At 34.7% G+C, this 15391-nt stretch overlaps 4 protein-coding genes across 5 annotated transcripts; 3 read left to right on the forward strand and 1 right to left on the reverse strand.

The window, feature by feature from the left end:
• The first annotated feature begins 272 nt into the window (after window positions 1-272).
• On the forward strand, window positions 273-3395 carry LOC110617388 (pentatricopeptide repeat-containing protein At4g21065). Its single transcript, XM_021760130.2, has one exon. It carries the CDS (start codon window positions 774-776, stop codon window positions 2280-2282), a length of 1509 nt encoding a protein of 502 aa, XP_021615822.1. The 5' UTR covers window positions 273-773; the 3' UTR covers window positions 2283-3395.
• Window positions 2440-6192, reverse strand: LOC110617391 (2-hydroxy-palmitic acid dioxygenase mpo1). The gene is made up of 4 exons (XM_021760133.2): window positions 5667-6192; window positions 3023-3085; window positions 2851-2922; window positions 2440-2752 (listed from the first exon to the last, which is right to left on the reverse strand). The coding sequence occupies exons 1-4, from the start codon at window positions 6012-6014 to the stop codon at window positions 2636-2638; spliced, it is 600 nt and encodes a 199-aa protein (XP_021615825.1). The 5' UTR covers window positions 6015-6192; the 3' UTR covers window positions 2440-2635.
• Window positions 6193-8838: 2646 nt separating this feature from the next.
• LOC110617389 (photosynthetic NDH subunit of subcomplex B 4, chloroplastic) lies at window positions 8839-13241 on the forward strand. Of its 2 annotated transcripts, none has more exons than XM_043957525.1 (6): window positions 8839-8949; window positions 12188-12232; window positions 12322-12484; window positions 12559-12614; window positions 12709-12780; window positions 12868-13241. In XM_043957525.1, exons 1-6 carry the CDS (start codon window positions 8854-8856, stop codon window positions 12979-12981), a joined length of 546 nt encoding a protein of 181 aa, XP_043813460.1. In that variant the 5' UTR covers window positions 8839-8853; the 3' UTR covers window positions 12982-13241. The 2 variants fall into 2 exon arrangements, with proteins under 2 accessions (XP_043813460.1, XP_021615824.1); XM_021760132.2 differs by lacking the exon at window positions 8839-8949 and adding an exon at window positions 11757-12088.
• Window positions 9253-10773, forward strand: LOC110617914 (expansin-A1-like). Its single transcript, XM_043957205.1, has 4 exons — window positions 9253-9327; window positions 9554-9613; window positions 9749-10101; window positions 10191-10773. Exons 1-4 carry the CDS (start codon window positions 9253-9255, stop codon window positions 10498-10500), a joined length of 798 nt encoding a protein of 265 aa, XP_043813140.1. The 3' UTR covers window positions 10501-10773.
• Window positions 13242-15391: the final 2150 nt, after the last annotated feature.

Below are 15391 nucleotides of genomic sequence, written 5' to 3' on the forward strand. Positions count from 1 at the left end.
ATTTCATTTCGAATACTAAAATTGCAATAATTTTTCTGTCAATTGTTAAAAAAGCAAAAATAATAATAATATCAAAGTCATAATATATAGTCATTCATACGCATATAATATTATTTTCCATCTATTTTTTAATTATATAATTTTTAACTAAAGAATTTAAATTATAAATTAAAGTATATATTTAAATTATTTTATCTGGTATAAGGTTGGATGCTTTATATATATAAATATTTTGTTAAAAGGAAAAAAAAAAAACACTAGACTCATGGGATCCAAAAGTGAAAACTTCTTTTCTTGCGAAAACTTCAGGCATCAAGAAATCAAAGTTGACATTAATGCTTCCTCCTTCAACTGAAGCAATAAAGCGAAAAACAAACAGAAGCTCAAGGAAGTAAGGAAGAGGCATTGAAATCTTCCACCAAAATCAAAGAAGGCAATCCAAAGCGAGATAAACTCACTACTGCCAGATCAAGCTGGGGAAGATAACAAGCTACGAAGATATTTGTCCCACATAACTAGCTTCTAGATCAAGAGAAACAGTGGGGAATTTTTTGTATTGGGATATATGATTTCATTTGGTTCTTGATAAAAATCAGCATCAATTAAAATAATAAATAAAAATTCAGACCTTGCGCTTTAACAAAGTCATGGCACCACATATGATTTTTTATTTCTTTCACTCGCGCATTCCCAGCGTTAACCCTTTACTAGTTCAGTGTGTATAATGGGCGCTAAATTATAAAACCGAGTGTCAGTAGAATTGTCGTGGAACTATGAGTTTTCAATGCCTAAAATCAAATTTACAGACCCATCTTTTTCTGCGACTGCCTTCCTCAAGGTTGTGTTTCCTCTCTTTGTGTTGCTCCATATCATCCGCAAATGCGTTCCCCAAACCCACTTCTTTGTGTAATGAACATATCCTTATGTCCCTTCTCAAGAAATGCTCTTCCATGAAATATTTGCACCAAATCCATGCTCGTATTATCCAATCTGGCTTTCAACAAAACCTCTTTGTCATTGGCAGAGTTATACTGTTTTGTGCTGATTCAGAGCGCGGAGATATGAATTACGCCATTTCAGTTTTTGAAGATATTGGAAACCCAGATGGGTTTCTTTGGAATACAATGATTAGGGGTTTTAGCAAGACTTCTATGCCTCAAAAAGCCTTTGATTTCTATAAGCGAATGCAAGGGAAAGGATTGGTGGCCGACAATTTCACTTTCTCTTCCTTGCTCAAGGTTTGTGGCCTGCTGGGCTCTGTTTTGTTGGCCGAACAAATGCATTGTAGTGCTTTAAAGCATGGTCTAGAATCACATGTCTTCGTTAGGAACAATCTAATTCATATGTACAGCATGTTCAAGGACATTGAAACGTCACGCCAGCTGTTTGAAGAAATTCCCTATCCAGATTTAGTCGCATGGAACACAATTATCGGTTGCTATGTCTATTGCGGCAAGTGCAAAGAAGCACTTGATACGTTCACTCGGATGTTGCAATTTGGCATAGAGCCTGATGAAGCCACATTAGTTGAGACCCTTGCAGCATGTTCTGCACTGGGAGCATTAGATTTTGGGAAATGGATTCATTCTTGTATCAGTAATACTAGTCTTGGTAGCATTTTGAAGGTCAATAATTCTCTGGTTGATATGTATGCTAAGTGTGGAGCTGTTGGAGAAGCCTATGACGCATTCTATAGGATGACAAAGAGGAATACAATAACATGGAACACAATGATTTTGGGGCTAGCAACTCATGGCCGCTCAAATGAGGCATTGGCGCTATTTTCCGAAATGTTAGAACAAAAGCTTTTGAAACCAGATGGTGTAACTTTCCTGGGAGTTCTGTGTGCTTGCAACCATGGCGGGATGGTGGAAGAAGGAAGAAGATTCTTTGATATTATGAGCAAAGAATATCTTATACAACCAACAATAAAGCATTATGGGTGCATGGTCGATATTCTGGGTCGTGCTGGGTTTGTAGAAGAGGCCTATGGTTTGGTTAGTAACATGCCAATGGATTGTAATGCCATCGTATGGAGGACGCTGTTGGCCGCTTGCAGGTTGCATGGAAATGTTGAACTTGGGAAGAAGGTGCGGAGGCATCTTTTGCAATTAGATCCAAATCACAGCAGCGATTATGTTCTTCTTTCAAGCATTTATGCGAGTGCAGGGCAGTGGAATGAAGTAATGAAAGTGAGGAAATCAATGCAAAAGGGGGGCGTTCAGAAACCTGAGCCTGGCAATAGCTTCATTCGTATGCATCCTAGCATGAGGAGAGATTAAGTTCCTCCGAAGACAGCACAAATACGAGTTACCTTGTAATCATAATTTTGACAATGGAGATTTCAGATTTGAGTTATGGAGTCGATCAGCTTGTTCTAAGGCAAAAGGGTAATGCTACTGCAACTTGAGTTATGCCGTAATTTGGAAATGTTCACGAGAGAGTAAAACTGAATAATTTGCGAATTCTAAAGATCTTGTAGATTTTCCTGGTGGTGGCAGTAAGATTGTGATCTCTGTCCAAGAAAAATATCGGTACATAAAAGATGTCTCTAGTTTATAATGCAACATCACCAGCCAAATTTTTCGTCGCTGTTAAAAGTTGAAGTAGTTTGTTTATTTGGTGACTAGGTAATCTAGGTGGATTTCTTTTGTTTGTGGTCCTTCCATTCCTTGATCTCTGCATCTATCTTTGCCTTGACGCTTGCGTGAAACCCCGAATATGGTTCATAGCGAAAGGCTGTCTGAAGAACCTGTAATGATAACACTATAATCAATATTGATGTCATTTCTCGAATTTCATTGAGATTTAAAACAGAACCTTGTTCTGGTACAGAATCAAATGGCAAACCTCAAGCAATACAAAGAAAGGAGCCATCAGAAAAGCTTGTGCAAGGTTATCAAGGAGAGCAGGAGCTCGTTTCTACAGCAGAATACATCAGTTAGGATTACAAATTTAAAGGTAACTGGAAGTAACATTTATTATTCACTAATCACAATATTATGGAATACAAAGTACGTACCTCAAACACCCCATGGCCTAGAAACTGTCCAGTCCAACAAAACAACTGTGCTGCCAGCACAACCTAATTTAAATTGATGTTGTAGCGAGTTTAGTGTTTCAAATCAAATCTAAGTACATAGAAATACTATTATCCTTCGATTCAAGAAATCAATAGCTGACACTGTCAAGCATGCCAGTTTACTTAGCAAGATAACCAAAGTACAGAAGAGTTTATCAATCCTTTATTATCTGGAAATAGCTCCTAGGAATCTTCCTAACTGTTGCAGCAAGCAGACTTAAAGGCTTGTCATTTTCTTTTCAATAACACTTATACATATGATGGATAACACGACTCTATATAGTTATGAACAAAATAACTTTGTTAAATTTGGGTCAGGCCTAACTCACTCCAAAAGCTAGCTCAAGAGGGAGGAGTGCCTATAGCCCATATAAGGGCACATTACCCCTTTTTACAACCGATGTGGGATTCAACACACCCCTCACACCCAAAATTTTTACTGGTGCGTGGCATTTTTATGGGGCGCCCAACATCGGATGGGGAGGCTCTGAAGCCCATACAAGGGGCACATTACCCCTTTCCACAACCGATGTGGGATTCAACACACCCCTCACGCCCAGAATTTTTACTGGTGCGTGGCATATTTATGGGGCGCTCAACATCGGATGGGGAGGCTCTGATACCATGTTAAATTTGGGCCAGGCCTAACTCACCCCAAAAGCTGGCTCAAGGGGGAGGAGTGCCTATAGCCCATATAAGGGGCACATTACCCCTTTTCACAACCGATGTGGGATTCAACACACCCCTTTCCAAAAAAGTGCCAAATGTGCCGCCCCAAAGTGGCACCCAATACGGAGACGTTACCGTGTGCAGGGTTCCTGGGCTATATAGGATTAAAGTAGCGCCTCTACTAACAGTTTAAGTTTTTGGTAGAATGGTATGCGCCCTAATAGTATCAGAGCCTCCCCATCCGATGTTGGGCGCCCCATAAATATGCCACGCACTAGTAAAAATTCTGGGCGTGAGGGGGTGTGTTGAATCCCATATCGATTGTGTAAAGGTAATGTGCCCCTTATATGGGCTATAGGCACTCCTTCCCCTTGAGCTAGCTTTTGGGGTGAGTTAGGCCTTACCCAAATTTAACATGGTATCAGAGCCTCCCCATCCGATGTTGGGCACCCCATAAACCAGTAAAAGTTTTGAGCGTGAGGGAGTGTGTTGAATCTCACATCGGTTGTGGAAAGGGGTAATGTGCCCCTTATATGGGCTATAGGCACTCCTCCCCCTTGAGTTAGCTTGTTAGCTTTTGGAGTGAGTTAGACTTGACCCAAATTTAACAAACTCAATTGGCAAAAAATTCAGATCTATTTCAAACAATTAAAATGACTTCACTGATGTTTTCATTCTACCTTATTTTTCCATGTACCAAGTTACCATGGTGCATATTTAAATCGCAGTGAAATGATAGACAAATTCACAGAAGTTGAAAATATTTACATGGCATGACAGAGAACAGATGCTGGGAATGATGAAAACTAACATGTAGACAAATTCACAAACATGGTTCAAATCTCAGGCAAACTTCAGTACTGAACAATGATAGGCAAATTCACGGAGTTGAAAATATTTATGTGGTTTGACAGAGAACAGATGCTGGTACAGATGAAAACTAACATATAGACAAAGTCACATATATGATTAAAGCAATTGATTAGCCACTCTCAGCTTGTCCAGAATAATTTTTAATTTAATAAAGGTACTAGTTTCAAACTTTTCCAATTAACTACAATGGCAAGCCAATTTCGTTTCTTGCGTTCCCAAGTGAACAAGACTAATATGAAATTAGAGCTCTTCGATCCTATCAAATTTCCCTATTTCCATTGGTTATATATTTTGTGTTTTGTGTTGCGTTGGCTGAGCAGACTGGGGCAGCTCTGCTTCAGCATCTTAATTGTTGCATAAGGCACCTGGTAAAGTTACAAAACCTTATTTGGTAATCACCGAATGCATTTCCCAACACAGTTAATCTCTTATAGCAATTACCCAGCGATTTGCTGATGGTCAATCCTACATGATGATGAACACCCAAGTTGGAATAGTCGTCTTCTTCTTCTTCTGTTCTTGCACTCAAGAAAATGAAATGCACAATCTAATAAACTCGGCTCAAACTATCACAAAGGTAAATCATGACGCAAAGCTCAGAAATAGGCATTTAAAAACCATTATTGTACACACAGGCATGTGGTCAAAACCATTAATGCCTGCAGCAGCCTTAAAACAATATTCATAGAGGCAGAGGGGCCACTTCACCCTTATTCTGGATCTAAAATAACAATAGAGAAATCGATGACAAAAAACAATCCCTAGATTCCACAGCAGATAAAAATAATTAAAAACCAAAATTTAATTACTTAAAGAATGAAAAAAAAAAAAAAAAAAAGAAGGGAGAAGCAGGACATAACATATGAGACCATGACAACCAAATCCATATCAATTTGATGCTTGTTTATGGATTAAAAAATCATAAAAACTAAAACAAACCCTAACAATAGCCAAATCACAGAAAATTTTTCCATTTTTTTTATATGTGTTCCAACCAATCAAACAGTTTCAATATCTTTTTCTTTAGCCAAACCAAACTTACCTTCCAAGCCAGAGAATACCCAAGCCTCACAGAAATGAAACTGGCACCAACCCAACAAGCAAAGCAGAGGAGAGCAGCCAGAGTCCCAGCTTTCTTATCCAAGCACACATAAAACAAAGCATAGATTAGAGTGAAAAAGAAGCCAAAATTCAGCAATAGCCCATTACCAGCAAACCCAATTTGAGATATATCGTATATCGAAGGTGTAAAGTGGAAGAGCATAAGAGAAGTGAAGAAGATTGGCCACACAAATAATGTGTGTATGAAAATGTTAACTGGGTTGCTGTGATATGCTCCATAGAAGGCAAAGTGGGTCTCCAAATCAAATATTCCTGCCTTATTAGCCATTGAGATTTTCTCGGGAAAAAAAATTTGCGAGACTTCCAGCGAAGTTGTCGAGGAAAATAGAAAATTAGAGGAGTCTGATCGAGTTGTGAGAGGAAATGAAAAGAAAAAGGGAAAAAAAAAAAAGAAAAAAAAAGGAAGAGTCGTTGAAGAACTGATAGAAGTGCTTAGGCTTAAGAGGATGGAGCCACTTTCGTGAGCTAAGCTTTGCTTTGTTATACGGCTATTGGGTATTTTTGGCACGCTGATCCAACTACTCTTCAGAAATATATTACTTTAAAATAAATAAAAAATAAAATTATTTTTTTATATTAATTAAAAATATAATTGATATAACTAAAATAATAAGTTTTATATTATATTTCTTAATATACCTTATATGATATTACCACATTATTAAATTAATTTTCAAACTAATAAATTTTTTATGTATATTAAATAAAAAAATATTAAAGATTTAATAATAATATATAAGTTGCACTCCGAAATTTAGTCTGGTGGAAAGTGTATCCTTATAGTCTTAAGAGGTCTAAGATTCGACTCAAATTATTTATATTTTTTTTTATATATAAAAACTTTTAAACGAGAAAATACACGTTTTAAACCATTAAACATTCAATTATTCAGATTATTTATATTTATATAAGTTAAAAATATAAAATGAAAAATTGAAGTGTGTGCTAGTCTGGCCATAAAGCTGCTGCTGCTGAAAATTGGTGAAATTGGCTGTATTCAAGATTTGGCATATCGAAGACTCAGAACAATAAGAATAAAAATGGGCATCGTTCTAGTTTGTGTGAATCATGATTTGTTTTTAGGTTGGTTGTCTTGATTTTTTATATTTGAGCATCGTTTTTCTTTGGAGGAGGGTTTATGCTCATTGATAATGATAGCAACTTGGGATTGTCGTTGTTTCGTCCGACAATCTTTTCTCCCATAGGTTTTGTGAAACTGTGTTTTACTGCATCACCTACTTTTGTATGAGTTTCAGAGCCTCAAACTTTTATGGTGGTCTCGGGTATGTTTGGTTGTTGATGACTTTTGGCTATGATTTGTTTTGGCAAGCTGTGGTATTTAGGGATATAACGGTAGGGTATCAGCAAAAGTTAAAATATCTGAATTCAACTTAAATTCACATTAATAATATTCAAATTTATTTTAAATTTAATTAAAAATTAATATAAACTATTTAAATAGAGAATTCATTTTAAATTCGATTATTAATAAATGGTGAATTCATTTAGTCTCATATATATTAATTATTATTTAATTTTTAAAAAAATTTATTGACTGGTTTTTTAATTTTAAAAATTGTATTAAAATATTTCTAATATTTTGAGAAGTCTACTGGTTAGTCTCTCAATTAGTTTAGCCATTAAATATCGTAAAAAAGTCTAAAATGATTAGAGATTAATTAATAAATTTTTTAAAATTATGGGATCAACTAATAAATTTTTAAAAATTATAAAAATTAAATAGTAAAATATTTAATAAAAAAAATTAACGGAGAGATTAATTTATAAATTTTTTAAAACGTTAGCAACATTTTAATGTTTTTTTTTAAATCAAAAAACTAATTATTAAATTTTCTTAAATTATAAAAATTAAACAGTAATTTTTGTATTTTAATTAATAATTTATATAAAAAATATTTTTCATTAATAATTTTCATTTAAAAAATTTAATATTTCTAAAAAATATTTAAATTTTAATTTTTAAATAAAAATATATATTTTTTTTTCATAAATATTATTATAAAATATATATTTTTATATTAACTTAATTATTTATATAAATGGATTCAAATTATGGATGTTTTATAAATAAAATTTGAATTCAATCCAAACCGGTTATGAATATTATTTTTTAAATTCGAACTAGTGTCAATTTCTTGTATATAATTATCTAAATCCTTTCTATCATAATTCAATGGGATGGAATACATAAAAATAACTTAACAAAAATAACCTATTATCATCTTAATTGATTGATGTGCTCTTCCTTAGATTAGAGTCAATTTTAACCTTATTATCTGAACTTAAATTAACCTCTATCTTGTTATTGTCTGAGTTTAAATTTGGATATGTCCATGCATTTGACTGTGGATTATTTCTAGATGTGCAATGTTCTCTTCTTCTTCTTCGTTTGTGTTAGTCATGGAAGGGGTGGAAGAACAACAGAGTAGGTAGGTTGGATTTGTCTATTAAACTTTTAATGCAATAAATTTTGCATAATAAAAAAAAACTCTTTTACACCTCTATTTTTCAATATTACAAATTTAATATCAAGAAAATTCAATTCATGGTTATCAACGTTCACATTAATAAAAAAATAACCTATATATATATATATATATATATATATATATATATATATGCAAGCAACAGAGTATAATTTCGTTGAAAAATAATTACATATATCTTATCCAGTGGCGGAGCCAGGAGCTTTTCTTTGATAGGGTACCGGCTGCGCCGCTGCGGCACGGTACGGCACGTGCCCCTTGCCGTACCTTCCTCCGCCCCTGATCTTATCGGCACGCGGATTGTTCGCACTTCTTATTCTGGGCAGGATGAATCTTGGCACGTTAATAACTTTTGTCCAAAATTCATAGGTTTTTTCCGTTCCTCTAAAGTTTAACCTTTGATGGATTTGGATTCGTATCAACTCAAAGGATACAATGGTTTTCTCCCTAGAGATCAAATCATCTGTATCCAAACAAGTTAGGATACGCGCATGCAATGCAAGGGTGAAGCTATCATCCGTAAATGCTTTGCTTATCCATCCCTCCCTGAAATAAAATTACAATTATGAAGCTGGTACCCAATTCTTCCCCTTCAAAACAATGGTTGAAGCTATCATGGGATTTACCATAGCTAAACCACACATCTGCAACTCCTTCCAATCAACAAAATTGGACTTCAATCCATCTTCAAGATCGGTAAGATCTTACTGTTCATGTGCCTATTCATCATTTTAGTCATTGATTCTCTTCAAGTTTCAGATGCTGAAAATTGAGTGCATGTTCTTGCTTTTGTAGCTTAGACAATGTTCAAGCTCCAAAGTTTTCACTGGGTGGCAGCAGGTAAGCCCCAAAAGTTTAACTAAAGTCTCTTGGTTATATATAGAAGCAGAAACTAGCATCAAATATTGAATTAAATTTGTTATGCCGTAGCCTGAATCTAGCAGCAAGAGCAAAAGAGGGTCCTCAAGTAAAGTGAATGCTTTCCCAGATTGGCATCTAATGGCAGTGGTAGATCATATGGATGGCCAAAGAGACCTTGTTACTTACAAATCCATGTGGCATCTCAGTGATCAAGTTTGTGAGTTTACTCATCTATTTCTCATGGATGAATGTTACTTTCACTAATCCTTTGTTTCTTTCCTCCCCTTCAGGTGTATTTTACATTATGTTCCCTTGTTGGGATGTCTATTCTTTGGTTCAATGAAAGTAAGCTCCTGTCATTCAAATTTACTGTTCGAACTTCTAAAACCATATCAAAACTCATTATTGCAGTTTTTAAAATTATAATGTAATGTTTCAGGATCCCTATTACCATTCGGACGCATATAGAAAAGATGGAGGAGATGGTAGTGGACATTGGGTGTACGAGAAGATAACATATAAGGCCTACTAACAGACATTGACCTGACTCATGGAACCTTTCCGTATCTCCTGTACATATGTCACAAGGGACGCTATTTTTTATTTGTTATCAAGCCCATCCATTAATATATAGTTGTGCACCTTTCTTTATACACGAGTTGTTGACCTTTTCTCTTATGCAGGTGCGGCCTGTGGGTATGGAAACCTATACAGCCAAGGTTACGGGAAAGACAATGCAGCTTTGAGCACAGCATTGTTCAACAATGGCTTGAGCTGTGGAGCCTGTTTTGAAATAAAATGGAGGGACCCGCAGTGGTGCCTACCAGGCTCAGTTGTGGTTACAGCTACCAATTTCTGCCCACAGACCTCACTAACCATGCTGGAGGCTGGTGCAATCCTCCTCTGCATCATTTTGATCTCGCTCAGCCTGTCTTCTAGCGAATTGCTAAGTTTAGAGCAGGGATTGTGCCCGGTGTCTTATAGAAGGTATATCATACATGCACTTGCATGTCTCTCAATATAGATTCAGCGCTGTTTATCAAAAAATTGGGATTTATATATGAAATTTATTATAGGGTACCATGCGAGAAGAAAGGAGGAATAAGATTCTCAATCAATGGGCACTCATACTTCAACTTAATACTGATAACCAACGTTGGAGGTGCTGGCGATATTCATGCAGTTTCAGTAAAAGGGTCAAAAACTGGATGGCAACCCATGTCAAGAAACTGGGGTCAAAACTGGCAAAGCAACACATACCTCAACGGACAAAGCCTCTCGTTTATGGTGACAATTAGTGATGGACGCACTGTGATCTGTAATGATATAGTACCTGCTGGGTGGTCCTTCGGCCAGACCTTCATTACCGACCAACAGTTTGATTAAATCTAAAGACCAGACCAACCAATTGCTGTACAAGTCAATAAATGAATACATAGGGAGGGGTGTTAGTTTTGAGCTCAGAAAATTTGAGAGGGCTTAATTTAAAATGTGGTTCTTATCAATTGTCGTTTCCAGATTTCATTATGATGTAGGTTTGATTCTGCTTTGCTATATATGAAAAGACAGGTGGCCTGAAAATTTAGCTGCGCTGGACATTCACCACCCGCAAATTATTTTGTTTCATTTTTGGTTTCCTTGTTGATTTATATAAAGCAAATTTGGTTGGCCATGCAGCTGCTATAACCAGCCTTTTGCTGGTTGCTGGCGAAGCAACTTGTGACATCCTCAACTGTTACAATTACTGTTTAATAAAAAGTGTGCCAATTTTGTTTTAATTTGGAAGTATTACTCATTATTTTAAGTCCTACTCTAATTAATTTCCCCTAATTTCATATGATTTATAAAAACAAAAATAGTTCACTTTACTCCATCTGAAAAGGTGGGAATCTCAATAGGGGAAGGTAAATGGATAGGGCATTTGTGAAATTAAACTATTTAAATTTAAATTTTATTTATATTAATAATATTTGAATTTATTTCGAATTCAATTATTATTAATCTAAACTATTTAAATTTATTCTATTATTATTATTAAAATAAAATTTGAATTCATTCAGTTTTATATATTTTAATTAATAATTTATATAAAAAAATTTTTATTAATAATTTTATTTAAAAAATTTAATATTTCTAAAAATATTTAATTTTTAAATGAAAATACATATAAAAAATTTATAAATATTATTATAGAATATATTTTTTATATTAAATTAATTTTTTACATAAATGAATTCGAATATGATTTAAAATCTACATTCCATTCAAACATGTAATAAATATTATTTTTTTAAATTTAAATTTATTTCAAACTCGATTATAACTATTTAAATTTATTCCACTGCATCCAATCGGGTAAAATACGAAGAGATTACCTTGTTGACCTAGCAAGCAATTTTCTGAATATCTTTGGCAAACATGCCACTTTTCAATCAGCTATTGGCCGAAGTAATCCAACGTCATAGTTTAAAATCTTCCTGCGTGGATAAACAACGGATCCCCGTGGATACCTGCCAATAGAAACAATGAAATAGACACGTGGATACGGAACCAAGATAAGGGGATAAGCCTCAAGTATTCGCCAATCCAAAACCCGAATACACATCTCAACCGTTGGCTCCATAAAATCAACTAAATCAACCGTCAAATTTTAAGGAAGAACAACCACCACAAGCCCTTAGAATGAAGAGCCATCACAACCTTGTATCAACTCGAGGATATGATGGTTTTCTCCCTGGAAATCAAATCATCTGTATCCAAACAGGTTAGGATGCGCGCATGCAATGCAAGGGTGGATGCAAATGGTTTGCTTATCCATTCCCTCTTGAAATAAAATGACAATTCTGAAGCTGGTACCCAATTCTTCCCCTTCAAAACAATGGCTGAAGCTATCATGAGCTTTACCATAGCTAATCCACACATCTATAACTCCTTCCGATCAACAAAATTGGACTTCAACCCATCTTCAAGATCGGTAAGATCTTACTATTCATGTGCCTATTCAACATTTTAGTTATTGATTCTCTTCAAGTTTCAGATGCTGAAAATTGAGTGCATGTTCTTGCTTTTGCAGCTTAGACAATGTTCAAGCTCCAGATTTTTTACTGGGTGGCAGCAGGTAAGCTCTGAAAGTTTAGCTAAATTCTCTTGGTTATGCATAGACGCAGAAACTAGCATAAAAAATTGAATTAAACTTGTTATGCGTAGCCTGAATCTAGCAGCAAGAGCAAAAGAGGATCCTTAAGTAAAGTGAATGCTTTCCCAGATTGGCATCTAATGGCAGTGTTAGTAGATCACATGGATGGCCAAAGAGACCTTGTTACTTACAAATCCATATGGCATCTCAGTGATCAAGCCATAAAGAACGTTTGTGAGTTTACTCATCTATTTCTCATGGATGAATGTTACTTTCACTAATCCTTTGTTTCTTTTCTCCCCCTTCAGATGTATTTTACATTATGTTCACTTGTTGGGGATGTCTATTCTTTGGTTCAATGAAAGTAAGCTCCTGTCATTCAAATTCACAGTTGGAACTTCTAAAACCATATCAAAACTCATTATTGCAGTTTTTAAAATTATACTGTCATGTTTCAGGATCCCTACTACGATTCAGACGCGTATAGAAAAGATGGAGGAGATGGTAGTGGACATTGGGTGTACGAGAAGGTAACGTATAAGGCCTACTAATAGACAGAATTAATGACTGTTATGTATGAGATAAATTTGAGGCGAGTGTTCTGTGTGGTGATGCAGCAAGAGGACATAGAAGAATCTGCAAGAGCAGAGCTGTGGAGGGAGGAGTTGATTGAGGAAATTGAGCAAAAGGTTGGAGGATTGCGCGAATTGGAAGAAGCTGGCCGAAAATAGTTTGCTTAATTACGTTTCTGAATTAAAAACATGGCTCTATGACCTTGTATATTGCTGAAGCAAAATCTTCTATATGCCTATTGCCCCATTTCTGAAAATATTCGCTCTCTTCTAGGCTTTGCGACATCATAGCAGAATGGGCTTTGGATAGAGCAGGCTGCTATTTACTTGTTGGGACGATCTTTCGAACTTATTACTTCTAATGTAATGGATTGGACTCCTTACTCCTTATGAATTAAATCTTATCTTTAAAATTTTAATGAATCTCTATTTTATGGCTTTAAAATAAGTATAATGAAATAGTATTTTATAATTTAATTATCATTAAAATTATTTTAAATAAAATTTATATCTAATATAGGACCGTTTAAATTTTGTTAGGAGTTTTAATAATATGGTTTGATTAAATTGAAATTCAGAAAATAAAATATTAAAAACTGAAATTCAGAAAATAAAATGTTAGAAGCCAAAATTTCTTAAATAAAATATTAGAAATCGAAATTTTTTATTAAATTTTTAAAAATTAAAAAGTATTTCAAACGGTTAAGAAAATGACTATTTATAATAATAAAAATTCTAATGTGAAAATTTATGAAAAAATTCAAGAAAATAATTATAATGCAAAATTGATCTCCAAACATCGGTAGCAGAAATTAAGCCTAGTTCAAGACTTTCATAAAATTCAAGACTAATTGCATTGTATAATTCCCTTCTACTTGTAATAAACTCGACGTCAAATTGTCATCAGCAGGGTCGACGTCAAATTGTCATCAGCAGGGTAGTATTGAAACAGATCCGCGACGCTAAATATCTTGAAAATTTTCATATAATCTGAAAGGTCAAGAACATAAATATTATCATTAATTTTCTGAATAATTCAAAATAGACTAATTTTTTTTGGGTCAAATTTTTTCTGTCCACCACGTTTCTTGCACAAATACACCATAATTTGACCACCGATATTGAAAGACTTGAAACGCCTATGTTTATCAGCTGCAGTTTTATACTTGTCATTAGCTTCTGTAAGACATTATTCTAGCTGTTGGAAAATGTCCACATACTGCTTTACCAAATTGTTTACTGCAATACTGTTATGAAAATATGTAGGAAGGGCAATAAGGTCAATTGTATGCATTGAAATTTTTCTGTACACAACTGTAAAGGGCGACATTTTTGTGGAGCTGTGGACAGAATTGTTGTAAGTAAATTCTGCTTGAGTAAGAGCAAGATCCCAAGCAGTTTTCTTATTACTGTAGATGCAACGCAAAAGATTGCCAAGAGTACGATTCACCACTTCAGTTTGGCCATCAGTTTGAGAATGAGCAACACTATTGTACCAAAGTTCAGTCCCAAAACACTTTCATAAAGTCATCCAAAAGTGAGCTAAAAACTTCACATTTTTATCAAAAGTAATGGTATTAGAAATGCCATGTAAACGAACAACCTCCTGGAAAAACAGTTTTGCAACATGAGAAGTATCATTTATTTTCTTGCAAGTAATGAAATGCGCTATTTTGAAGAACCTGTCAATGACAACAAAAATAGAATTAGGTCCACATTGAGTACGTGGAAGACCAAGAACAAAATCCATAGATAAGTTCTCCCAATAATATTTTGGAATAGGTAATGGAGTACCCGCATTCTGCGAATGACCCTTCTGAGTTTGACAAACTGGGTACTTATGGACCATCCACCTGTATCCTTTTTCAATTGTGGCCAATAAAAATGCTCTTGTAAACTAGTAATAGTCTTATCACCCCCCAAATGACCACTTAAACCTCCGCCATAAACCTCTCAAATTAATTTTTCCCGCAGAGAAGAATAAAAAATGCATAATTTGTTCTCCCTAAAAAGAAATTCATCATGTATCAAAAACCCATCAGCAGGCTAGCGAGTCTGGACCTTCGCTCATATATTAGAAAAATCATCATTTGCAATATACACATTCTTTAGAAATTCAAAACCCACGACCTCCTAACTAACTGTAATCAACAAAACAGCCCTTCTACTCAAAGCGTCTGCTACCTTGTTACTATGGTCAGGCTTACATTTTATGATATGATGAAAAGCTCCAAAATAAGCTGCTCATCGAACATGCATCTTATTCACATGTTTTTGAGTCTTAAAATAAATTAAAGATTGATGATCTATGTAAATAATAAACTCCTACCCCATCAAATATTGTTCTCAAGTTTTAAAGGCCTGGAATACTGCATACAATTCTTGGTCATAAGTAGACCACTTCTTCCTAGCATTTTTCATTTTTTCACTAAAAAAAGCAAGAGGCCTACTAGACTGCGATAATATAACATCAATCCCAACTCCACAAACATCACATTCAATCTCAAACAGTTTATCAAAATCAGGTAGAGCAAGAATAGAGGCAAAAGTATGCTTATCTTTAATCTTC

Source organism: Manihot esculenta, chromosome 6, assembly GCF_001659605.2.
Source record: "Manihot esculenta cultivar AM560-2 chromosome 6, M.esculenta_v8, whole genome shotgun sequence".
Lineage (NCBI taxonomy): Eukaryota > Viridiplantae > Streptophyta > Magnoliopsida > Malpighiales > Euphorbiaceae > Manihot > Manihot esculenta.

Excerpts from the sequence above, each read along its gene's own strand:
- LOC110617388 (XM_021760130.2), top strand. The coding sequence starts at position 774 with ATGAGTTTTCAATGCCTAAAATCAAATTTACAGACCCATCTTTTTCTG.
- LOC110617389 (XM_043957525.1), top strand. The coding sequence starts at position 8,854 with ATGGTTGAAGCTATCATGGGATTTACCATAGCTAAACCACACATCTGC. Across the intron at positions 12,233-12,321 it reads TTTTTACTGGGTGGCAGCAG|CCTGAATCTAGCAGCAAGAG; the intron begins GTAAGCTCTGAA and ends TGTTATGCGTAG. Across the intron at positions 12,615-12,708 it reads TATTCTTTGGTTCAATGAAA|GATCCCTACTACGATTCAGA; the intron begins GTAAGCTCCTGT and ends GTCATGTTTCAG.
- LOC110617914 (XM_043957205.1), top strand. The coding sequence starts at position 9,253 with ATGGCAGTGGTAGATCATATGGATGGCCAAAGAGACCTTGTTACTTAC. Across the intron at positions 9,614-9,748 it reads GAGATGGTAGTGGACATTGG|TTGTGCACCTTTCTTTATAC; the intron begins GTGTACGAGAAG and ends ATTAATATATAG. Across the intron at positions 10,102-10,190 it reads TGCCCGGTGTCTTATAGAAG|GGTACCATGCGAGAAGAAAG; the intron begins GTATATCATACA and ends AATTTATTATAG.
- LOC110617391 (XM_021760133.2), bottom strand. The coding sequence starts at position 6,014 with ATGGCTAATAAGGCAGGAATATTTGATTTGGAGACCCACTTTGCCTTC. Across the intron at positions 3,086-5,666 it reads GGTATTCTCTGGCTTGGAAG|GTTGTGCTGGCAGCACAGTT; the intron begins GTAAGTTTGGTT and ends AATTTAAATTAG. Across the intron at positions 2,753-2,850 it reads CTTTCTTTGTATTGCTTGAG|GTTCTTCAGACAGCCTTTCG; the intron begins GTTTGCCATTTG and ends TTATCATTACAG.